General features: G+C 38.3%; 1 protein-coding gene across 2 annotated transcripts in view; it reads left to right on the forward strand.

Moving 5' to 3' along the window:
• DGKI (diacylglycerol kinase iota) overlaps window positions 1-25,593 on the forward strand; it is a 287,785-nt gene that overhangs the window by 115,296 nt on the left and 146,896 nt on the right. For both annotated transcript variants that reach the window (XM_087968515.1, XM_087968516.1), the window contains 4 exons: window positions 9,450-9,558; window positions 12,695-12,790; window positions 15,669-15,743; window positions 23,673-23,729. In XM_087968515.1, the coding sequence (XP_087824641.1) occupies window positions 9,450-9,558; window positions 12,695-12,790; window positions 15,669-15,743; window positions 23,673-23,729 (337 nt within the window). The remainder of the gene's footprint in view (window positions 1-9,449; window positions 9,559-12,694; window positions 12,791-15,668; window positions 15,744-23,672; window positions 23,730-25,593) is intronic.

The raw sequence follows: 25,593 nt of genomic DNA on the forward strand, positions 1-25,593 counted from the left end.
AAGTTGACAAATTTGGGAACCCCTGCTCTAGGTGGTATTTTAATGAGATCAATGCTCTTGATCAATAGCTTTCTTAGTCTCTTGGAGATATGCAATGCTCAGAAATGTTTCTTAGTCTTTGTACTGGCCAGAGACAAAGAAGATTGATAGAACGATTAAGACACTTTCCCCTCCTCAATCATATGCTCTTTGAAGCAGTGACAAGTATCTTACATAACATGAAGGAAATGAAGAAAACAGGTGAAAATAATCTGAAGGTGTGCCCTGTTTACATAATATGGGAGGCCAACTAATTGCTTTTATTTCATTTGTTGTTCTATTGTATTCATCTTACTGATAATGTCAGATTTCCCAGATCTTATAAACAGATGCAGTGCTTACAGTTTAGTCTGCTCTTTGTTTTATGTGCCAAGACACTTATAGAGAGGCAGTCTTGCTATTTTTTGGAACCTAGTAGGTCAGTCAGTGGCAGGTGAGTAATGCTTCAACTTGAAAAAAGCTAATAAATAAAACCAATATAAACATGGATAATAGTGTAAGTTGTTCAAATGGCTGCATCTTTTTTTTTTTTTTTGTTTCCCTATCTCCAAAGAAAATTCACTGAATTTTTTAGGCTGCTCAGATGCAAACTTGAAAATTTGCCATCATCTTTTATATTTTGTATTTCTCCAGGAGTAATGTCTTGCACCAATCCCACTAGGTGGGGTAGACAAATTAGCTCCACAGGAAGACTAGAACTGGTTTTATTAAGATTGATTATAATAATAGACTCTTATTTGACTGATTATACTATGCATACCTTCCCCCCCTTCTTATAATTCAGTGAATTAAGAAGGTGTCTGCCTGAGCCCCTTCTGAATGTTACCTTGCAATTTCTGGACGTGCTTCAAACCTTTTTGCCTAGAACAAGGGTCTTCAAACTTCACAAGTTTAAGACTTGTGGACTTCAACTCCCAGAATTCCTGAGCTAACATGATTGGAGAGGAATTGTGGGAGTTGAAGTCCACAAATCTAAAAGCTGTCAAGTTTGATTGGCCTAGATAATGGTTCCTGCATAATAATGATTTATCCCTGGGCTGGATGATGGTTCCTCCATCAAGGTTATTTTCCCAATTCTCTACACCAGGAGTGTCCAACCTTGGCAATTTGAAGACTTGTGACCTTCAGCTCCCAGAATTCCTCAGCCAGCAAGGAATTCTGGGAATTGAAGTCCACAAGTCTTCAAGTTGTCAAGGTTGGATACTCCTATTCTACATATTGGCAGCACTGCTAGAAGGACTAAATATTTTAACCTCTAAAAAGAAGTAATACGAACAACTAACCCAACTACAATTTCATCTTCTGGCTGACTCAGCTTATTTTCCTAGATTGGTTTGGCAATGAGGGTGAGTTGATCACTTTCAGAAAGTCAGGGGGTAGAGAGATTGAGGAAGCAGGAATTCTAAATTGGAATGATGACTCTGCAGTCAGTCATTTTGGAAAAAGTCAAGTTTATGAGATTCTTCATGTAAAGAATTGCACAGGAAAAGGTCCAGATTATTTTAAGGTTGTGGGCATCACTTCTATTTTACCACATATTACAGAAGCAGAGAGATACTTCAATGTTTGGCTGTCATGTGATTCTGGCTGTCCTTAATTAAAAATACTTTTAGGGATCTTCTTAACTATAAAGTCTACTTTCAGTATTGGGTGATGTCACCGAAGCATTCACTACACTACGAGGGGACTATCCTTTCTTTGTAACATCATTGTGAATAGGAGAAATTTGAGGAGCCCTCTTAACTAAAATATTTTGCTTGCCTTTCCTTTTGTGAGATGGCTACTGTGTGAGAAAGATTTTAATGTGGCAACTGCTGCTAAGGAAATTATCTCTGTTTTAGGAATATAGGTTTTATTGGAGTGCTGCTTAAACTGGCTTCAAACGTCTGAGAATTTGTTGTTGATTTTGGGGCAGACAACGTTGTGGGTTGCAACTTTTGTTCTGAGGATCTGTCTGTTGCAACAGACATGCAGCCCTTCATCTTAACTAGAGCTCAAACTGACTCGTTATAAAATGTCATAGGAGATTATCACTGTTTACTTCCAGATTCAAAATAATAAGTCTTTGCTTGGCAGGTTTGGGAAGTGGTTGGTGGAAAAAGGTAGTCAAAATGACCTCCTGGAAAGATCACCATTGTTAGATCACTTTTCAGGAAGCCTGAGCCAACAAGAGGTTTTGTTACAAGAAACTTACCCACTTCTCATTCTGTCCTGAAACTATATCTGGGATATGGCTTTGTACCATCTGTTGCCATTCGCTTTATGTGCTATTTACTTTATGAACGGATACGGTTCATTGATTATTGTCCAGGGTTAGCTTAATGTCAATTAGATCCATTTCAGGATCTGATTTTGTTTAAACGAATGGCAAATTGTGTAGCGATGTAATAATTCTGTGTGTGAAACTGGCTACAAAGTTTATCATGTTTGTAAATACCGTGTTAATGATTCATCGTTTTCCTCCCATTATTTAAACCCCTGCTAGAATCCCAGCTTTTGTAATTATGAATGAATGCCATTATTCTAAAAATAATCCAAAGCATTGCCTGGCATTCTCCCTATAGCCAGCCAACATGTTTTATCAGCTTTGTGAATCCTGCCTATTAGAGCATTTGCCCATCATTAGGAAAGAGACAAGGGAATATATTAGTTGTTGCTGTGTTATTTCGGTCGTATGTTTCGCATATAATTTGTTGAGGCAAGTTTGCTTGGGGTGAATTAAAAACAGTTTTTTCTCCCCTGCTGCTGTTTTCAATATAGTTTTCTGTTTCTTGTGTTTGATGTGTTGTTGTTCAGTTGCTAAGTTGTGTCCGACTCTTCATCACCCCATGGACCACAGCACAACAGCCACCCCCATCTTCCACTGTCTCCTGGAGTTTGCTCAAATACATGTTCGTTGAGTGGATGGTACTATCTAACCATCTATGAGCAGCGGTGGCATAGTGGTTAGAGGGCAGCACTGCAGGCTACTTCTGCTGACTGCTGGCTGCCTGCAATTTGGCAATTCGAATCTCACAGGCTCAAGGTTGACTCAGCCTTTCATCCTTCCAAAGTGGGTAAAATGAAGACCCAGACTGTTGGGGGCAATACGCTTAGAGAGGGCTGTAAAGCACTGTGAAGTGGCATATAAGTCTAAGTGCTATTGCTATCTTACCTTCTACTGTCCCCTTTTACCTTCAATCTTTCCCCAACATCAGGGCCTTTTCCAATGAGTCCTCTCTTCTCATTAGGTGGCCAAAGTATTTGAGCTAAAGATCCTTCCAAATTTGGACTAAGGATCTTTCCAAAGGGCAGTCAGGGTTGATTTCTTTTAGGATTGACTCATTTGATCATTGTGTTTATATTTTTCCAAATCCATTCTTATCTTAAGTCTTGATTTATTTGTTCACCTGATAGTTATTAATCTCTGTGTCCAGTTTGTACTTCTTCAATCCTTTCTCTCTCCCCTCCCTGATACCCCACCTAGTTTTCCAGTTTTTAAACATTAATTCTGAGGCTGCTTCACTGCCTAAATGGGTCGGAGATAATGTACTTGCTGTTAAGCTCCATTGCAGGCTGTTTTTCTTTGTGTCATAATAGCATTGTATATACAACCCTCTCTTGTCTTATTTATTTACTTTTAAAAAATGGTTGCACAAGCAACGGTTAACTTTTGCTGAACAATTTGGACACTGCTTTGGTCATCTGTGCTGACCTCTTTCTTAAAAGAAGTGCAGGTTAATATCTGAATGAAACCTTTGAAGATACCTAGGTTTAATTTGGCAGAGTTCATGTTCTCGAGAGGGTGTACAAGTCTTGCTGTGTTTATTACAATTATTTATTTGATTTCAGTTCTGCCTGACTCCAGATCGACTCTGAGTAGCTCACAAAGTTAAACATGTCATAAAAAGCAAATGAATAAGACAGAGAATATGCAAAACATATACAATTATATCCAGCAAGGAACGCCATCCATACTAACCCAACACATTAAAGTGTTAAATGCATTCAGAAATTCTCCCATCGTAGCCTATGGTTGAATCTTTTATTGAATTGAATCTACAATATTCTAACTGAGTCTTGTTGCCTTTGAAACTCAGATCAAACCTAATCTTGCTACCTGGCAAATCTTTAAATTGATTAACATTTAGACTGATTCACAGGTTCTGTAGAAATGCTTAAGCTCTTTTCAATAACATTGAGTGGACCTGTCAAAGTTAACTTAAAAAGTGTCTTAACTTTAGTATCTATTAAAAGACCCATTTTAGCCCTGACATAATTAAAAAAAATATTATCCTAAATTTTGATCCGAATTCTCAGATCACAAAGGTAGCTTATCTTTGTATCTGAATTCAGCCAATATATTATACTGTAGTCAAATGTTATTGACTATTAGCAAAATATTGGTAGGGAGCCAGCTAGCTGATAATAATGTTGGTCAGAAATATGACTCAAAATTTATGGAAATAATTTGGAAAAGGAGTATTGGAAAACAGCCTGGACTACATCTTTTCCTGGCTACCCCTCTCATTCCTCAGCAAGTCATTGGAACTGAATCTGAAGCATTGCACAATCTTATTGGTTATACTTATAAAGTGTTACTCTCACTGTTGGATCTGCTGACTTTTAGATGTTTATGTGATTTGTAAACAGTTATTGTATACAGGAGTATTGTTATAAAAAGTGTACCAAAAACAGATTTTCAGTTCCATAGTTTGAGACATTGTTGGAATATTTATATGTTGAAGTTGAGAGTTTCAACAGTTTTATATTAGTTCTCTTTGTGTTGAGTCCTGTTAAAGTAACAGCCATATCACAACTTGGTGCAGCCTCGATCTTATAAACCAGCTTTTCCCCCCCATATCTGATATTAGATTTTAACTTCCATAATTCTCAGCCAATATAGCCTTTGGCTGGTGGCAAATGATAACAATTGGCATCCAATACAGTTGGAGTTCACCAGACTGGAAAATGGGGTTCTAAATAATTATCAGCCAGAAACAGGCATATGAAGTCATAAAGGTTGATTACATAGGTTCAACAAAAAATAATGAGGGTAAAATGAACATACCTTGGATGGCATCAGAATGACAGAAATTAATTCATTTTACCTTTAGAAACATTTCTGGTTGACTTCACAGACTGCACTAGTAGTATTTGTTTTAATCAAGATGTGTTTTAATTTTTTTAAAATCAAGATGTATTGATTAAATAAATCAATACGTTACACAACTATGTTCATACAGGTAGTCATTGACTTGTGACCACCAACTGAACTCAAAGTTTACGTTGCTAAGCAACAACATTAAGTGAGTTTTGCCCCATTTTATGACCTTTCTTGCCACAGTTGTTAAGTGAATCACTGCAGTTGTTAAGTTAATAACATGGTTGTTAAGTGAATCTGGCTTCCCCATTGACTTTGCTTGTCAAAAGGTTGCAAAAGATGACCACATCACCCCGGAACACTACAACTTTCATAAATATGAGCCAGTGGTCAAGTGCTTGAATTTTGATCTAATGACCATGGCAGAGGTCTCCAAACTTGACTGACTTGTGGATCACATGACCATGGCAGAGGTCTCCAAACTTGGCAGACTTGTAGACTTCCACTCCCAGAATTCTCCAGCCAGCATAGTCTTAAAGTTGTCAAGTTTGGGGACCCCTGTACTATGGTCACAAGTGTGAAAAACGGTCACTGTTTTCAGGGCTCTTGTAACTTTGAACGGTATCAAACGGAACTGTTGTAAGTTGAGGGCAAACTATATTCTAATCTATGAAACAAAGCCATAATTTATGCTTACCAATCACAGTGGCTGGATTCAATGTGCCAGACTCAAATAAATCATGTTATGGTTTAGGACACTATGTAAATCCAGACAAAATCTTTCATGTGATATATGATAGAAGAAGTAGGTTTTTTAAAAGTAGCAAGGTTAACCCCTGATGGATTCATGGATGGTTCATGCTATTTCCTGGGCAACGACACAGAAATGGTTTCCCAACTCTTTCTTCTAAGATATCATTTCAATTTTCCAAACTAACCTACAGCCAGGGCATAGTCTCCTAGCCTCTCATTCAATAACTAACCAAGACCTAACTATGTTTTGTTTTAGTGCCTTAGACATGACGTCCCTGGCTGCAACTCACTGAGATGTATGTCATATCAGCTTTCCTCAAATTGCTATTCTTCAGTTGAATATAATTCCAAACCACACAGCCTCATAGTTAGAGGATGCCCAACTGGGGGCAGTTGACTTACAGGAAAGCAGACGTTGGATATTAACAGGGAATCCGAGATTCTGAAAATAATGGTGTGTGGGAGCCCTCCTGGGGGTGTACTCCAGGGCCTGTACTCCTGGTGGCACATTATTTTTTTGCCAGCATCAGGGAAGAACTTGTAAGCTCTTACTTTTGTCATTTGAACATAGTACAAGGCAATTCTAATGAAGGAATGCCTTTTCATGTTTGCTGTCTTTGGAGTGTGCACCTGGAGAAAGAGTGGGGGACAATTTTGGCAGGAGCACCATGGTTTCCTAGGATGGAGGCTGTACATTCCAGAGGGAGTCCAAAATAAGAGGCTGCTAAGTCCTGAACTGGGTGGCAGAGGGAAGAAAAGATACAGGGGAGTCACACCCTAGAACTGTGATGGCACAGGACCCCAAAAAGGTTAGCCACCACTGCCCTAGAATCTCCAGGTAATCTATATTAGTTTAGAAGGTTATATAGCTTTAGTCTGGCAAGCTTCTGTCTATTCGGTGTAAGCAAATTAAGAATTGGAATTCACTGTGTTGTCTTTGGGTTTGGATTCGACAGCATGTGAGCTCCAGGAACACTTTTGATGTTTCTCTTGTGATGACAGACACGTATTGGCATGAACGCAATCTCAGAGGCATTTTAAAATAGATCATTTGAAGCTATTTGTTTAGTAGTGTTCAGTCAAAATGATTTCTCAACAATATGTTACAGCAAGAAAAGCACATTACTATTACGCACAAAATATCTGCCAAGCAGTTAGACTTATTTCAGTAATGGGTATTTATGTCATGTTTTTAGTACTTGATAATTAGGCTGGGGAAGCTGATTACAAGCCTCATAACCACATAAACTGGCAGATCTGGAGAAAAGGGAAGAAAGAGGAGGAAGAACTCTACATCCATGCAATATATAAATAGAACGGGAAGAGTACAGGAATAGGTACAGCCTTGGCACTATAAAAAGCATACGTGGAGTTTCTACAGAGGAGATTAGAGAGTGAGAGACTAAAATAACTGCCGAAAGATTGTTTAACTATCCATTCTAGCTAGGTTGGAAGGGACTTTACATGATGCTTTTCCTAATAATATGTGAGATCTTGGCAAGAAACTACATTTATCTCCTTTGAATTACAAAAAACGATGTATTTTGCAAGCTTATATGTGAGTTCAAAATGAACTACTAGAACAAATAGGCAAAAATAAGGATCTGTGTATGTGGAAAGAGATATGAATGCGATGTATGTTAATTTTCTTTTATTTTTTCTCCCAGAACAAAACAACACAAATGCAGAATTTAAAATAGAGAAATGCCAATAAAACCCAAATATATAAAATTTAAAATAAAGGACAATTCCCATTAAACGGTAGTGAAAAGAGAATATCAGTCAGGAGCTGCAAGCCAGGGCTATTGCAAGAAATTTGGCAATTTTTGTAGAGGTTGTCCAAGTTAGGTTTTATGAAAGGATAATTGTAGTTTCTTGAACAGAAAGACAACTAAACATTCTGCTAAATCAGTTTTATGAACATCAGATGTCATCATTGGGACAGTCAGAAGTATAATAATATTAGATTATTGACTGTACCTTTGTACCTGAACAGAAATAGGTATGGTTGTTGTTTGGGAGATTAGTATATTTGTCTATAAAATATATCAATATAAGCCAAGGTGAAAAGCAGCGGTGGGATTCAAAAAGTTTTATTACCAGTTTCGTGGGCGTAGCTTGGTGGGCGCGCGTGTGCTAAAGGCGCACTTTGCACATGTACAGAGGCGTTTGCGCAGGCGCAGAGGCGTTCCAACTCACCTCCTGCAAGCCTGCACTCTCCTGGTCGCTTCAGCAGCTGCTGTTCAAGACTCTGCTGTGCCGCGCAAAGCAGCTGCGCCTCAAAAGCAGAGGATAAAGCTGAGTATGGGAGCCCAGGCGGGCAGGTGGGCCCAACAACGGAGCGGAGGAGAGAACCGGTTTGGTCTCTGCTGCTCATCGCTGCTACCAGCTCAGCAGAACCGGGCCGAACCAGCAGAAAACCAACCCTGGTGAAAAGCCTCCTGTATGAAATATTCAGGATATTATAGAAGTAGCTAGGAATTATCCATGGAGAACCTGCAATTGTACAAAAATAAAAATTGGTTTTTGGCCCTGTCATTTTATGAATCTAAAACCTCTGTTTGAATTTGATTAAAGCTTTACCTGGGCTAGGAGACGATATTACCTGGAGTGAGAGACACCGTAATATTCTAGATAGAATCAATTTGTCTCTTCAGTTGGGTGAGGTGAATCAGAGATGCACCCTAAAGGATTTGCTTCAGCCAAGATCCAAGTTGGCAAATTCTCAGGTAGGCCCCAAGAAAAATGCAACCAAGCTGAATTGAACAAGGATATGGAGCTGGGCCTTCAAATACTTAGACTGAACAGCTTCTGAAACAGGAGAATAGCAACAAGCATAGAATCTTTCCTTTAAACAATTTTCTTGCTGCAGAAATGTGATTACTGCCATGGTGATTTAAAGTATAGTGATGTGATCAACACAAATTACAAAATTCATATTGTTTGTATACTGATGTCATGATGCATATGATGACATTATAGATTGCAGTGCACGCTGACCAATTGTACAAAGTAATACTGTTTCTGTGGGAATTTTAGATTGTTTAGATTCCAGTTAATACAGCTCAGTGAAGGTCCAATAAAAACACAAAACATGAAATTGTCATGAATTAAATTTAAATAGCAACGTTGACCAGTTAGACAAAATCAGTTCATAATGAAAACCAGCCAAAACTAATGGGGATATAGCAAAAAAGATCTAGAAAACCCTAATGAAATTTACTGAATTTAATGAAATTGAATGAAACCAATGCTTTGTTGTACTCACAACTACCTCAGTTCCTGGCTAAAGGACAATGTTATGTTATTGCTGGCTCAGAACAAATTTCTGATCAGGCCAGTGGATATTTCTTTCAACTGAATTTATACAGAGAGCAATTTTAATTAAGAACATTGTACATCCAAGTAATTTCATGAAAAGGGCTCAGCCCTGGTTGCTGATGAAGTGGTACATGATTAATAAATGGTTTCTTTTAAAAATGCTTTTCACATGCAGATTAAGAGTGTGCGTGTGTGAAATAGGATGGCAAATTCAATCATTTTAAATTTCTATCTGTTTATCCCTCTCTTACAGGAAAGCAATCTCCAGGTCTGGGCTTCAACATCTGACTCCTGTTCAAAACCTCAACCTGGGCATCAGTAATGGACCTGTGAAGGAGCCGAGAATGGCACTAGAATGGAGTGTAAGGTGTTCCTTTTATAAATACCCTGGATATAATGCTATATCACTGATGTAAATGCCACACAACTATTATGAACGTATTTTGGTATTCATTATTTACTATAGAGATTGTACATTCTCTTGTGTTTATTCGTTTATTCGCATTTTGATTGAGATGAAGAACTTATGGCACTTCAACTGATGTTCACTTATTTATGCTTCTTGGAGCTTTCTGCAAGAAAGTTAGGATAGAAATGTTCTAATAAAGGGCCTATGAACACACATAACTTCCTCATGTTCTTCCTTTTAATATGCTTCTCCAGTTCTCATTTCAGTTTTGAGAAAGATTTGAACCTTGCTTGCTCCTCCCTTGAGCTAAGCTTCAAGTAGTCACTGAACCTGGATCAGCCAAACTTTATAGTGTTTTTAACTGCCAGGATATTTAGAACCATGAAGTCAGGTGACCAATGTGTAAAAATACTCAACAGATTTGCTTTTGCAAATAAATATATATAGAAGCAAATTTTCTATTCACATTTATGTGAAATATTGTAATCATGCAGGAAAGAAGTCTACTTAGTTAACTTATGGAGCTAAGTAAATCTATTTAAACTTACAGGTTTTATGAGTAGATCTATGAAATATGAATATGAATCCACAGGAGATCAACACAGGTTTACTCTGGTATTTTCTGACTTAAACAATTGAGTTGCAATAAGCCAACTGTTTTGTTGATGTTACTTTTTTATTAAAAAAAAACCCTATTTTTTCAATCAAGGTGACATGGTAGTTGCAGCTTTCCTGTTTTTCAGAAATCTTCTATTGCATATTTTTTATTGGACTAAAAAGAATGACTTTGGTTATTACTGCTAAAGTATTTTTGCAGTCTTAATGCATTTGCCATTTGGTTGAGTTACCTTTTAACAAGTACAATTTATAGAAGAAAAGCATTTAATAACTCAGCAGTTTAAACAATCAGGGATATTGAAAATAAGTTTTAAAAGGTTACTATACAGGTGATCTGCAAGCAATTTGCTATCAGATACCATCTGGCTGGGAGGCACAAAAATCTTGTGGGGTTTTTTTCCAAGTGGAAGCCAAAGTGTAAGTTCTGTGCAATGTATCACAGTTTGATGTGCATTCATGTTTGATGTGTACATGGTATATATAGATATGTTCCTCTCTGTTTTATGTGTATGCACACGTGCAACAAAACAGGGTTTTCTTATTTCACATATTTGTATCTAGATTTTTCGTATGCTTGTGAAAGCTTGTATCAGAACTGCTTTATTTTTTCTTCTTAAATTTGTTCTGAATTGTGAGCTTCAGGTTTCTAAGCATGGGATTGATACACCAGTAAAAATCTATTAGAGAAATGTCATTTCACATTCTTTTGTACCAATTATAATGGGAGCCAATTATGGAGTGTCTTCTGAGCATCATGGAAAAAAATTATGTGGTCGCTAAGAATCCCTAAGAGACTTGATGGCACATAATCAACTGATCAATCAAATTTAAGAATCTGAAGCAAACAAATGATTTGTCTGAGGCTTTTGAGATGTTAATTAGGACAAGCAGAAAGTATGTATTTAGAAGAATTTGGGAACAATTGAGGTACCTGCATTTTGATAATGTTGTCATGAATGTGCTCCAAAGGATAGACACAATGAGATCCTTGGGACTATCAGATGTCTCCTAGATAAAGCAAGATTTTATGTGCACTTTTACTTTTCCTTCTGAGTCAAAAGCTTGGTTTCCATATCTGCTATGTTACCATGGTAGATGGCAGATATGTAACCATGGTTTATTAAATCATCATGCAAGATGCTTAACCCTAAACCATAGTTTACAAATAACCCTGGTTGGAGTTACAGAGCTCACTGTGGCTGAATGAAATGTGTGAACCCAGGCATTCTTATTTAGTTCACCTTTGAGCCCTGCTAAGCAGTTTTGCAATACGCTTAATTGTGTGATGGCTGGATGAAGTAGCTACATGAACTTCAGGATGAAAGGTGAATCCTGCTACTATCTTTTATTCCAGCAATTTTAATTAAGATAACAGATAACAGATAATCAGAGTTGGAAGGGACCTTGTATGTCATCTAGTCCAACCGGGGGGTTGGCCCAAGCGGGAGACCCTATACCATTTCTGACAAATGTCAGTCCAATCTCTTCTTGAAAGTCTCAAGTGATGGCGCTCCCACAATTTCCCAGGGCAAGCTGTTCCATTAGTTAATTGTTCTCATTGTCAGAAAGTTTCTCCTTATTTCCAGGTTAAATCTCTCCTTGTTCAGTTTCCATCCATTGTTCCTTGTCTGGCCTACAGGTGCTTTAGAAAATAGCTTGATCCCTTTCTCTCTGTGGCAGCCCCTCAAATATTGGAACACTGCTATTATGTCTCCCCTGGTCCTTCTCTTCACCAGACTAGCCAAGCCCAGTTCCTGCAGCCGTTCATTGTATGTTTTAGCTTCCAGTCCCCTAATCATCCTGGTTGCTCTTCTCTGTACTTTTTCTAGAGTCTCAACATCTTTTTTATAATGTGGTAAACAAAACTGGATGCAGTACTCTAGATGTGGTCTTCTATAGCTGCCATCTCAATCACTGACTCTGGGCAGCTTACAGTTCAAAAAATATGCAATCAAACAATAAAACAAGTTCAGATTTATATATGAAACTCATGCATTGAACAGACTCTTTCATACAACTTTTGGATGATTGGAATAATTAGCAACTGTATTGGGTATCCTTGCATTTTGAAATATGGGATTAAAAAAAATGTTAAAAGAACAGCAAAACATAGACCAGAGGTTTATAAAGTTGACTTCAGACTTTTAGCCAATTTCTGTAAAACAGCTGAGCTTTTGTATTTGTATAAGCTTTTCAAACAGAATGAGTTTTTATATACGTTTACTTAGAAATAAGAGCTACTGTGTTAAATAGGACTTATTCCTGGGAAACATGGAACATTAACATATTTTTTTTTTTTTTTTAAAGTAACATTATTACAATTAGCCTGGTTATATTTTACAATTAAATAATTAATGTCAATATAAAGGTGTTAAGTAGTTAATTTATGAAAGCATAGCATTAGCAAAATCCAAGAAATGATCCTACCAATTTGTTTGAGAAGCAATCTATTTATGTTTCTGTTCTTCCAGGAAAATGCAATAAATGGTGAACATCTCTGGCTGGAGACCAATGTATCTGGAGATCTGTGTTACCTGGGAGAGGAAGGCTGCCAAGTTAAATTCTCAGTGAGTGTCCTATTTTCAGAATTTCTTCAGTAAATCACTCCAGTGTATATATACACTGTGAACTCTCTCCACTGGAACACGGTGGAATCCTGCCAGTACCTCTGGGTGCCTTAGAGGGAGATGGTAGTGATGGACCTGGCTGACCCATCAGATGTCATAGAATATGGTAACCACTTGAGGTTTTCCAGCAAAGAGGACCCAAAGACATTCCGTATAATTTTTGGCTGTATTATTTTATTTCTAACTTAGAAACTACTGCTATAATCTTGATGATGGTTCTGTTATTGCATGGAACACTATAATCCAGGGGTGTCAAACTTGATTTCATTGAGGGCCGCATCAGGGTTGTGTTGGACCTTGTGGGGCTTGGGGTGTGTGGCCAGGCTGGGTGTGGCCAGCTCAACATTACTTGTGTCAGGGGCACTTATGGTGGCTCGAGCCCTGTTTTTGCTGGCAGAGGGCTGCAGAAGGCATACAATATATGAGCTCCGTTTTCACTGGCACCACAGGCTGTTTTGCTGTTTCTAGGGAGGCCCCATAGGCCAGATCTAAGCACCCCTGGGTGCAGATAACTTATCAACTTGGTTGAATGATAATCGCTGAAGGACCACATCAAGAACCTTGGTATTGCAGTGGTTAGAATGCAGTACTGCAGGCTAGTTCTGCTAACTGCCAGCTGACTGCAATTTGGCAGATCGAATCTCACCAGGCTCAAGATTGATTCAGCCTTCCATTCTTCCGAGATGGATAAAATGAGGATCCAGATTGTTGGGGGAAATATGCTGACTCTGTAAAACTGCTTAAAGAGGGCTGTAAAGCACTGTGAAATGGTAAATAAGTCTAAGTGCTATTGCTATAGTAAATGCTCTTCCTTCTCAGTATTCTTTGAGGATTTTTACTCTAGCAATTCATAGGACCATTCTCTCCCCCCTCCGTATTATCATTTTATATTTTTTTAAAAATATAAGAGATGATACAGGTAGAAGAACAACTATAATGAAAGATGGGTGGAGAAACAAATCTAAAATAGCAAAAACTATATTAATTGGAAGCTTATGTTATTGTAAGAAATTGTATAATGTTGAATTTTGAGCTAAAATGTTTGGCCAACATGGGTCAATTTATTAAGGGAAGATTGTACAACACACGTTAAATCGGTGTTGTAAGTTGTATGTCAAGCATCTAAACCCAAAATTTGGATGTGGCATGATTTCCTCTATAAGATTGTAGTCCAAGGATGGTTTTATAGTATCATTCTGTCATTTTGATGTATCATTAATGCAGAGAGGCCTTATATTGGCAAGGTGATGGATAGATGATCTATAGATCAGAAGTATGGAACCCTCTAGGTCCTACCCACAGATTTGGAGTGGACTGCTCCAAATAAAATATTATCTTATTTACAAAGTAAGGTACATGCTGCTTTATCTACTGAGTAGAGAGCTGTTAATAGCACCTTCATCATTATATATTTTATATAGGGGTGGGATTCTACAGGTTCGCACCTATTTGCTAGAACCGGTTGTTAATATTCTAAGCAGTTCAGAGAACTGGTTGTTAGAAGAAATTATTGGCCTAATCCTGTAAGAAAGGCAGGAAGGAAACATTCTGGTGTTGCTTACAGAAACTGCCTCTCCATTAACTCTAATTACATTCTTGGCAGGACTAGACTTCCTGTCTCTGGAACTTCTCTGGAGTTTTTTTCCTCCTTTGCTGGTACTTTGCTTGTGTGGAGTGACCATTCAAAGTTACAATGGTACCGAAAAAAGTGACTTATGACCATTTTTCACACTTACGACTATTGCAGCATCCCCACAGTCATGAGAGGCCAGGCGAGGAGATGCATGCCTCGATGTGAGTGATGTTGAGTTGGCCATGCCCAGCCAGTCACATGACCACCAAGCCATGCCCACCAACTAAGCCACGCCCACAGAACCGGTTGTTAAAAAAATTGAATCCCACCCCTGCACTAGACCATGAAAGAAGTCAATTGAAAAATGAAGTGAAGGCAAATAAGAACAGGCACCTGCCTCTTATCATTAGCACCTGCCCTGCAGTGTCCTTGTACAATTACTGAGTGTATATGATTGCATTCATATCTACAGGCTTCCCTTGCATGCAAATTCACTATTACGCAATTGATAATTTTTGGCAAAAAACAAATTGGTTAAATTTTTAAAAACCTCTTTATTATTCCACGTGGATGTTTCTTGATTTATGTATTTTAGGAAGCATACCCATGCCAGCATACAAAAGCAGTGCATTTAGCAAAGGGACTCTGAAATATTTCTTCCTTAAAATACATCACCCCAAATAGCAGTGATTATATTTGCTTTGACTAACTTGTAGGTTGGAGATTGTGGATGAAAAAATGGTTATATTGTTGTTTTCACTTCCATGTTCAGATGAAGAGCTACTGGGGCCAGACTTACTCTGTATTCAACAGACCTGAATAGGAATAATTTTCACAGTTTCATTTTATTTGCTTTAAGCCAGTGTGATGTAGTAAGATTATAATTTGGAAGTGTAGGTTAAATTCATATCAGTCATGGAAATTCAATGAGTTATTTTGGGCCAGGTACTATCATGTCATACAACCAACTTCACAGGGTTTCTCTGGAGAAAAAATAGGAGAGAGAGAGAGATGATAGATAGATAGATAGGGTTTGGGGAAATAGATCATAGCAAAACTTTGCTCTTTTTGTCTGGCAAAAAGAATAAAAACTGAGTAAGTCATCATTTTGTTATTGAATATACATTTTTGCACATGTATTTTGAGTATAAAGAAATTAAGAATAGAGAATGTTTATTATACATACACCTCCTGGGATAAATGGACACTTCCCTTTGCTTTGTTTTTCTTCTGTTAATGTTTCAGAAATCAGCTGTCCGAAGAAAATGCGCTGCCTGCAAGATTGTGGTCCACAACGCCTGCATGGAGCAACTGGAAAAGGTAAGATGATGCCACCTGCTGGCCTAGATGTGGCAAAGAACACACTTCAACAAAAACATTTGTTTAGAAATCGAAACAACATCTAAAGTGAGATTTAGGCTAAAGTGCAACCATTCTATATGCCCAGTTTCCACTCCCTCATTTACAACAGTCACCATGGCTGTAACTTGTATTCAGTTTTACACAAAGAATCTAGTAACACCTTTTCTGACTCACACATTTTATTAAAAGCCATAAACCGCAGCTCACTTCTGTTAGATGCAAAAATGGAGTGGGGGATGGGGAGAGAAAGAGCGGAGAAGATGGTAGCTTATGCGGATACAGGCTATATGTGAGACAAATTACAAGAGCCTTATCAATTAGTAATTATATTGTGTTAAAAATCCAAATTTCTATCCGTCCGTGCATCTGATGAAGTGGGCAGTAGCTCATAAAACCTTATGCTTTTTTAAAAAATAAAATGTGCCAGTTGAAAAAGGTGCTACCAGACCCCTCCTAATTTTTTACACAATAGACCAGAGTTCCCCAACCTTTCCAGCTTTGAGGAACACTGGTGGAAGGGAGAAGGGATGGTTCATCAGAATGGCTGGCAATTGCACACGTACTCATACAGCTCCATTTGCGTGAGTGGTAGATATGCATGCACATGCTTTCTCACTGCTCGGGAAAGTGAGGATGCACGCAGATGTGTGTGATCTGCTGCTTCCACATTTCAGTTCTGAATAGCTCATGGCCCAGTAGTTGTCTGCGGCCCAGAGGTTGAGGACCATGCAATAGAGTAATACAGCTCTCACCCTATTCATTTTTTATTGAATTCTTCTGCTTTTTGTCAGCTCTCCAAGGTAGTCCAGTCAAGGTCCAGTCCCAACTCTAACTTTATTGTAAGGCCAATTAACAGAATTTTGTAAGTTTGAGAGTACATTTCTCCTCCCTCATCTTTGCAATCCAAGAAACTAAGGAAGGGTACTGTTCTGCCCTTTATAATTACTGGCTGAATGTATAAAGGCAGACAGATTTCAACTCCACAAAGGCATCCATACAAAGTCTCTTTATTGGTTCATCAGGCATCCTCATATATAACTCACAGTTACGTCGAGATTCATCTCAATGTCCAATTCTTTGCATAGCTGACTTCATGGAGTAAAAAGGATAGTGATCTTTCATCCCATAGTAGTGGAGCAAAGGGGAGAGATGTCAGCACGATGCTGGAGTCTGAGCAAGAGTGAAGGAACCTCCCCCAACCCACCAAGGGTCTATTCAGTGATCACATGACATGGACTACATTTCCCAGGATGCCTTCCCTTAAAGGGATAGCTCCCAATTCCTAACTACCTATCCCCATTCCTTATTAGCTATATACTGGCTGGACAGCACAGGTACCTTCTGAGATGTTTGCCATTATCCCATTCCTTCTGGGGGCTCAGCTGCCTCTTGTTGCCTAGGCTCTGACCCATTTTCTTCTTGTTTCCCAAGGCCAGTCTCACATACCATGACCATTTTTCTTTTGGCTGCTGTAAACGATGATGTTCCCCTGCACCTCTTATTTGGTCAGGGTATAGAGAGTAATGGGCAAAGTGTCAATACCCCTCACATACAAAAGCTAACTGGATGTGAAGTTAATTAGCCTTTAATATCAATATTTAATATCAATATTAATATTGGTGAAGTTAATTAACTTATAATATAAGTTGTGTTGCAGGGCAGACCATATAGCGCAGACAGTTTGATCATTCCTACTTTCTTAGTTTTGGTCCATTCTGCCTAATGGTAGAGACAAGCCCAGTTTGAGCAATGGTTTTCATCTAACATATAGAAGGGATTATGAGTTAACACAATATATATGATGTTTTGTTCCATAAAGCAAATGCTAGATTTCATTACTGTGGTTATTCTGTAGTCACTGGCAAATATGACAAGGATGTTCTGATATATCTTCTGGAAGCAATCAACTATAGGAGACCCCCAAGGTGCCTTTTCAGGAGGCAATTGGACTTTCATGGTTTTAATTTTGAAGACATTTCACTTCTCACCGAAGAAGCTTCTTCAGCTCTGACAGAATAGTGGGAATGGAAGGATTTATATTCCTTGCGTACAGCTGGTAACCTGCATCCTTTTAGAGAAGGGGTGCCAAACTCAAGGCCCCTTTGGGACAAAGCACCTCTGGGACAAGCATGACTTGGATGACTGAGAATCTCTACAAACCTTCAACTGTAGAAGAGTGACCAAATCCTATTTACTGCAAGGAGAACAATGTCCTGTGATATTTTAAAGAATAATTTTGTTTTGGTTACTTTTTTTTTTCTAGTGAGGAACAGGTTGGGTATAGCATCACAAACTAGCCTTTTCCTGATGAAATCTCATGCCAGAAATCAGGGCCTTTTATCATGCTGCAGAGTCTGATTTTTAATTGATTTGAAAAAAAATACAAGTTTCTATTACATATAAATGTTGTATAAGCTTTGTGGAGCAGGCAAGACTAAAGGCAATGTTATTTTTTTTAATTAACAAAAAAGAAGCATTCGTCTTCTTTTTTGTAAATAAAATGATGGTAATTTTGTTTTGATTACCAAGAACAAATAGACTTGTGGCACACAAAAGAGCAATGAATACCTTGTGTCATAGGCTTTTATTTTCAATTGCTGATTTGTCGGTTGCATGAAGGGATGTCTTAATTGTGCACGCTAGTCTACATTGCAGATGTGTGTTTGTGTCATCAAAATGCATATTTTTTAAAAAAATGCTAGGCAGAGAAGAAACTTCAAGTTCTAAAAAGCTGGAGATTCTAAAAAGCCACATTGGTCCAATTTTCTTGATGACCTTTAGCAGAAATCACAAATATCTTGCCCTACAAATTTGTTACTGAAGGTGTCTCAAGGAATTCATCATGAATATAGTCATAAACGACTTAGATCAGCTATTGCCACTCAATTAAATGAGGTTTTAATAGTAAGCTGGTTGTGGGGTTTCTTTTCTCCATAAACTATGTTAATCTAAATTAGTTTATGAGGAAAATTTATAGCCAGCTCATTATTTAAATCTCCCTTAAACTTATCTTGTAGTGATAAGTAATCTACTCTATTGAGTGCCTAGAGTTTAAAATGCAATTTTAAACAATATTATATTTTAGATAGCATTTTTACTGTGATATGATCTAGCAAGCTATCAGAAATTAAAAGCAACACTTAAAGCAGATTATTAAAATTAGTACTTTTATCATTATGCATTCCTGAAATGAATAGTATTTTCACTATAATTTTATATGAATTTATAGTTAGGAGATTTGATGATGTTTTGTTGTGTGAGCCACTTAGAGGTTTATATTGTGATTGGACAAATAATTTTAAATAAATAATTATTAACAAGAGAGGGTTTACTCACATTCTCCAGGAACTCTATAGGTCTAGAACACTTAGGAATTTGATTTATTTTTTTGTCTTTGTTTTTAAGGATAACATGTTTTATTCTAATTTTGTTTAAAATTCTATTCATTTCTTGTAAACTGTGTAAGCTGTGAGCTTCTCTGGGAGAAAGAAAATGAATATATCTGAGCAATTTCCAAATTGCAAAATAGAATCATATCTTAAATATTCATCCTGAAATGTGAAGAGAATTCAGAAGGAGATTAATTATATTTTCTCAGTCCTTGGCTTTGTGGTCTTTGGAGAATTGACTGAAAATATTTTATTACATTTAATTTAATAATATTTAGCAAGAGATTGCACGTCTGCTATCTCATTCTCCTTTACTTCTCTCTCCTAATAACATCTAGTAATATCACACAGGTGATGCAGGTGCCCCTATGTTGGAATTTTTACCTGCATTGCCATGATTTTGTAGAGTGGTGTGGTGGGCTAGAGATGGAGCTCTCGCCTCACAATCAGGAGGCTGTGAGTTCGATCCTAGGTGGAGGCAGATATTTCTCTCCCTGGGCGCACTGAGCATATATCTGCCGAATATAACTCCACACATTGGCGACAGACAGGGCATCTGGCCAGTAAATATTCAGCTTCATTCAGTTTCCCAGACTCCACCCTGCAAGGGATTATGGGATCATTAAAAGAGGATAATGATTGCCAGGATTTTATAGGAATAGCAATGTTTGTTGCAAAGTATTTTACATTACACATGTTGCTATTGATCCATTTATATTTTGCACAGGCCATTTTACAAGCTGTGGACCTTCCAATCTAATCTCAAAGGATTGTGAGTAAAAGCCAATCCATTAAAAATACAGTGAAATGGTTAAAATAGAGTAGCTAACAAGAGACAAAACTAAATAAAAAAAATATTCAGTTAAAAGAGAATGTACTAAAGAAAGGTAGGTCCTTCATCAGACACTGTAATCAATGAGAATCGTTGGTAAACAAGACTTTCTGTAGAAAGCATTATCCTGGTATGGAAGAGAATATCGTATAGGACCTCATTTTCTTCCCTTCAATTATTATTATTTATCTCACATGAAACCCTACAGCCTCTTCATTGCAGTTTTTCCTGATCTCTATTGTTGAAAGCTAGTGGCATAATTTATTAACATTTTGAACTATTTTGTATGTTTCACCCAATGTCATTCTAAGCTTTGCAAACTATATTAAATGTACCTCTGAGTCACCCAAAAAATTGTCCATTCCTGTTATTATCTCATGGAATAATGTAGATGTACCAGTGGGTGGTAACGCTTTATGTTTTTTACTCACCACAAATAAACTACCATGAGATTTGCTAGATGATACATATAGATTATGGGGTCTTTGGTATTCTTTGAGCTTGGTGGTTTTCTTGCAGATGCTTCATTACTGCTACTAATGAAACATCTACAAGAGAACCACCAAACTCAGAGACCATTAAGGACCTCCCAGTTCAACCTTGAGCTACAAATATTATCTTCTATTGATTGACTCAAAATCATTCAGGGGAGTATTTGAAGTTTTGTCCTCCTTGTACGCTTTTACCTTAACTATTACAGCATATAATATTTTCTGAGGAAAATTGTCATGTTGCATTTGAAAAAGGTTTGAAATTTTTGGGGGAGATGTCTATGATCCTCTTCAAATAAGCTGATGTTCTCTAGATGCTATAGAGCTCCACACACCAGAACAACTAGACACAAGAATGGTTTTTTCCCAAATGCCATCACTCTGCTAAACAAATAATTCCCTCAACGCTGTCCAACTATTCACTAACTCTGCATTGCTATTAATCTTCTCATTATTCCTATCACCCATCTCCTCCCACTTGTGATTGTATGACTGTAACTTTATTGCTTGTATCCTTACGATTTATATTGACTGTTTCCTAGTATGATTTGATTGCTTATTTATACCCTATGACTAACATTAAGTGTTGTATCTATGATTCTTGATGAATGTATCTTTTCTTTTTATGTACACTGAGAGCATATGCACCAAGGCAAATTCCTTGGGTATCTAATCACACTTGGACAATAAAGAATTCATTCATTCATTCATTCATTCATTCATTCATTCATTCATTCATTCATTCCTATGTACACATACTATCACTATGTACACATACATGTGCACCATCAGCATATTTGGGTAATGAAATGTATCCTCCTGTCAGTGTCTCTGACTATCATGCTTTGAGCATATTACAAAAGAAGACACTACATTTATGCATGGAGGCATTCTCCATCCACCTGGGAAATCCGGCTTCACACAGATGAGTGATTCTTCCCATGTATGTGCTTGTATCCTACCCCAGAAACTGGACATGGCCATGGGTGGCAAAAGCAGTGGAATCAAATGGCACTGAGTACTGGAAAAATTGTTTAGCCTTATCAACCAAAGAATGTCTTCGTAGCTCCCATTATAAAGACTCAGGGGTGGGATTCAGCTGGTTTGGGCCAGTTTGAGCAAACCGGATGCTAAATTTACATCTGGTTCACCGAACTGGTAATTGAACCAACTGGCCGGCCCCACTCACCCCGCCCCTCCTCTCCCAGGAGTCTCCACGCAGCCCGTTTTGGATACAGGTAAGTGGAGTTTCTGCGCGGAGGCTCTGGGAGGGTGAAAAACAGCCCTCCCAGAAGCTCCAGAAGTCCGGAAGTCCGGGCCTCCAGAGCCTGGGGGAGGCCGTTTTCACCCTCCCAGAGGCCCGAGGGAAGCCTCTGGACTCTGGGGAAGGTGAAAAACAGCCCTTCCAGAAGTTATGGAAGTCTGAAAATGGGCCTGTTTCCAGCTTCTGGAGAGCCTCCGGAGCCCAGGGTAAGCATTTTCGCCCTCCCAGAGGCCAAATGGAAGCCTTCAACTCTGGGGAAGGTGAAAATTGGCCCTCCTGGAAGTTCCAGTAGGCCACGCTCACCCAGCAACTGGGCAGAGAACTGGTTGGGATTTTTGAATCTCACCCTTGCATACACTTCTAGTTTGAAATCTATCACTGTCTTGTTGATGACCCAAGCTCTGTAAAGGACCTGGGAATACTCACCTCTAATGATCTAAGTGCTAGAGCTCACTGCAACTACATAGCCAAAAAGGCATTAAGAGTTGTTAACCTAATCCTACGTTGCTTTTTCTCTGGTAATATCTCACTACTAACCAGAGCATACAAAACATTTGCTAGACCAATACTCGAATACAGTTCATCAGTCTGGAATCCTTATCACGTATGTGATATTAACACAATTGAGAAAGTCCAGAAGTATTTCACAAGAAGAGTTCTCCACTCTTCTACCCGTTATAGAATACCTTACGCCACCAGACTCGAAATTCTAAAACTAGAAAACCTCGAATTACGCCGTCTTCGGTCCGACTTAAGCATGGTATATAAAATCATACATTGCAATGTCCTACCTGTCAATGAATACTTCAGCTTTAACCATAACAACACAAGAGCACACAACAGATACAAACTCAAAGTAAACCGCACCAAACTTGATTGCAGGAAATACGACTTCAGCAATAGAGTGGTCAATGTCTGGAATACTCTACCCGACTCTTTAGTCTCTTCCCCAAACCCCAAAAACTTTAACCTTAGACTGTCTACTATTGACCTCACCCCTTTCCTAAGAGGTCTGTAGGGGGCGTGCAAGCGCACCAACGTGCCTACCGTCCCTGTCCTATTGTTTCTCTTATTCTTTTATTTTTCTTATATGTACCCATTTCATATATTCACAACTATGTATACACTTGTACTTATTATCTTGTAAACAATTGACAAATCAAATAAATAAAAAAATAAATAAATAAAATATATATTGTACATGGAAAGAGGGACACCAGGAAGGGACTGTGCTTCTTCCCTTAGCGTTATTCCCCACAAAATGCAGTTTAAAATTACATTGAGAATTTCTGTAGAGGAAAAATGTTCTCTCTGCACATGGAGGTGGTTGAGGGAATAAAGTTAAGTGCATCCATTCCTTTCCTCTTTTTGTGTTCATAATATCCTCACTTTAAAAAATGCTTGGAGTGAGCTGAAAAGTTCAATACATTCAAAGGAAACTTCATTCCATTTATCACATCAAATATGGTATAACTACTGCATGTCAATAATATTTCTTTATGCTTTTTATAAAGTAGTCATTTCATACCTCCATATATCTGTTTTCTGGCACTATGGGCATTTGAGTTCTGGCAATATAAATGACATATCCTGAACTGCCTAGAAATGACTTGAAAATTACTTTGAAAATCTGCCACTTAAATGTAGCTATCAAATCAAATGTGTTTTCTGCTTTCTCATTTGTCTTCAGTATTTTATTTTGGCTTTCTGGTTCTATTGCTTTTATTATCCCTAATACCAAATTTGAGGAAATAACAATTTGTAACATGGAGCAAGTTAGTTTGGGGAATTATCATAGCCTGGAGCAATTTGTGATGTTTGTTGTGGATTTTCTGCTTGATTGTTCTAGTGACAATTTGGTAATCATTATTGTTTGGTGTTTTTTTTTTTGGTTTGCTTCCCTCCTGACAGATTAACTTCCGGTGCAAGCCAACTTTTCGAGAAGGCAGTTCCAGATCTCCAAGAGAGGTGAGTGGCAGGAGACAGTTTGTCTCTGAATGATACATGTAGCTTTACCTGAATGACACTTATCACTAAGGAGCCTGAGTGTGATGGAATGAAATAAGAAGAGGGATTCCCAGGAGGGAGGGGTTCATTCCAGAGGAGTAAGAGGCATCTCAATCTGAATATTATATGTGACAGTGTCAGGCACAAAGGATCAGAACCATTTGTTGAGTTTCAACACGGAAGTTTTATGCAAGCCTAAACACAAGAATCCAGTCAACTAATGTTCAGTACTAAATTGGTGACAGATAAGAGTGAATGGAATTCAAGAGGGGTTGGATTTGGACTGTTTGTGGCAATGTAAAGATGCTAAGCTGATGACATGTTTAACTCTGCCCCCAGCTCTGCCTGCTCTTCTTCTACAGATAGAAAAAGACTGCATCACCCAAATAGTTTATAGAGTACATTGTAGATGCAGTAGAGATGTAGATGTGGAGTTCTCAATCTGCAAGATTTTGCCTATAGTTGTGAGAATAATACAGAACTCAGCTTGAAAGAATCACCACATGTCATTTGTCATTTTGGGCCCGACACTGAGTGCTTAATAGACTTATGCAAGATGTTTTTTACCTTGATAAAGTGCTCTTCACTATGGAAGTAAAATGAGTTTCCTCACAAAGGCAAAAAGGAGACAAATTGAACTCAGCCCATATAATTTTGTGCATTGTGAAATGCAGAATAGAGCTTTATTCTATAATCATATTAGAGTGTTGTGTGAGGCATGGAGAGGCATGGAGTCTATTTGGTGCTAATAACTGGGAAGGACTGGAAAGAAAAATTTCTCAGAAATAATTAGAATGGATTATTAATTAGTATGGGAGTTCTAATCTCACACATCTAAAAGGCATCATATTTCAAAAGGTTAAGAAGTCCTATGGCCTAGGGCAGTGATCGTGAACCTGTGGCACACATGCCAGAGGTGGCACGCAGAGCCCTCTCAGTGGGCACACTCACCATCACCAGCTTCTCTTGTGCTTTCTGGCATGCCAGACAGCTGGTCTTTGCAGGCACTGGAGCATGAGAAAACAGTCCAAAAAATCCCCCCCCCCCAAATATGCCATTTATGGGCCATTTTCAGGCCATTTTTCAGACTGTTTTTGGCATGAAAAAATGGTCTGGAAATGGCCTGGAAATGGCCTGGAAAACAGCTCAGAAAATGGCCCAAAATGTCTTGAAAATGGCCAAAAAACTGATAGTTTTCCAGGCTGTTTTCCAGGCTGTTTTCCAGGCCATTTTCCAGGCCATTTTCTGGCTGTTTGGGGGGCATTTTTCAGGCTTTTTTCAAGCCATTTTGGCATGAAAAATGCCCCCAAAATAGATTGGAAATGGCCTGGAAAACAGCTCAGAAAATGGTCCAGAAAATGGCCAAAACCAGGCAGTTTTCCAGGCCATTTCCAGGCTGTTTTTTGGCTGTTTTGGGGGCATATTTCAGGCTGTTTTCAGGCCATTTTTCATGCCAAAAATGGCCACAAATATCTTGAAAATGCTCCCAAAATGGACAAAGCCCAGTCCGTTTGGGGAGCCATTTTCAGGCCAAAACCAGCCAAAAAACCAGCCAAAAACAAGGCATGTGCACACCAGGCATGTGTGGCCAGCTGGTCTTCAGCGCTCTAGCACTCATATACATGCGTTCCTGTTTGGGCACTTGGTGCCGAAAATATTCACCATCACTGGCCTAGGGTCTAGACCTAAGTCTAAAAATTACTATGGCTTTTAGAGATATTACAATTAAAACTCCAGGTTTTAGCCACTTCTTTTCAGCATCATGGCAAGTTTCCACTATAAAAGATCTCCCTATGTGCTTCAGAACATCTTATTATGCATGATT

This window comes from Notechis scutatus, chromosome 6 (genome assembly GCF_049901735.1).
Source record: "Notechis scutatus isolate UNSWTSFEM ecotype Mainland chromosome 6, rNotScu1.2, whole genome shotgun sequence".
Lineage (NCBI taxonomy): Eukaryota > Metazoa > Chordata > Lepidosauria > Squamata > Elapidae > Notechis > Notechis scutatus.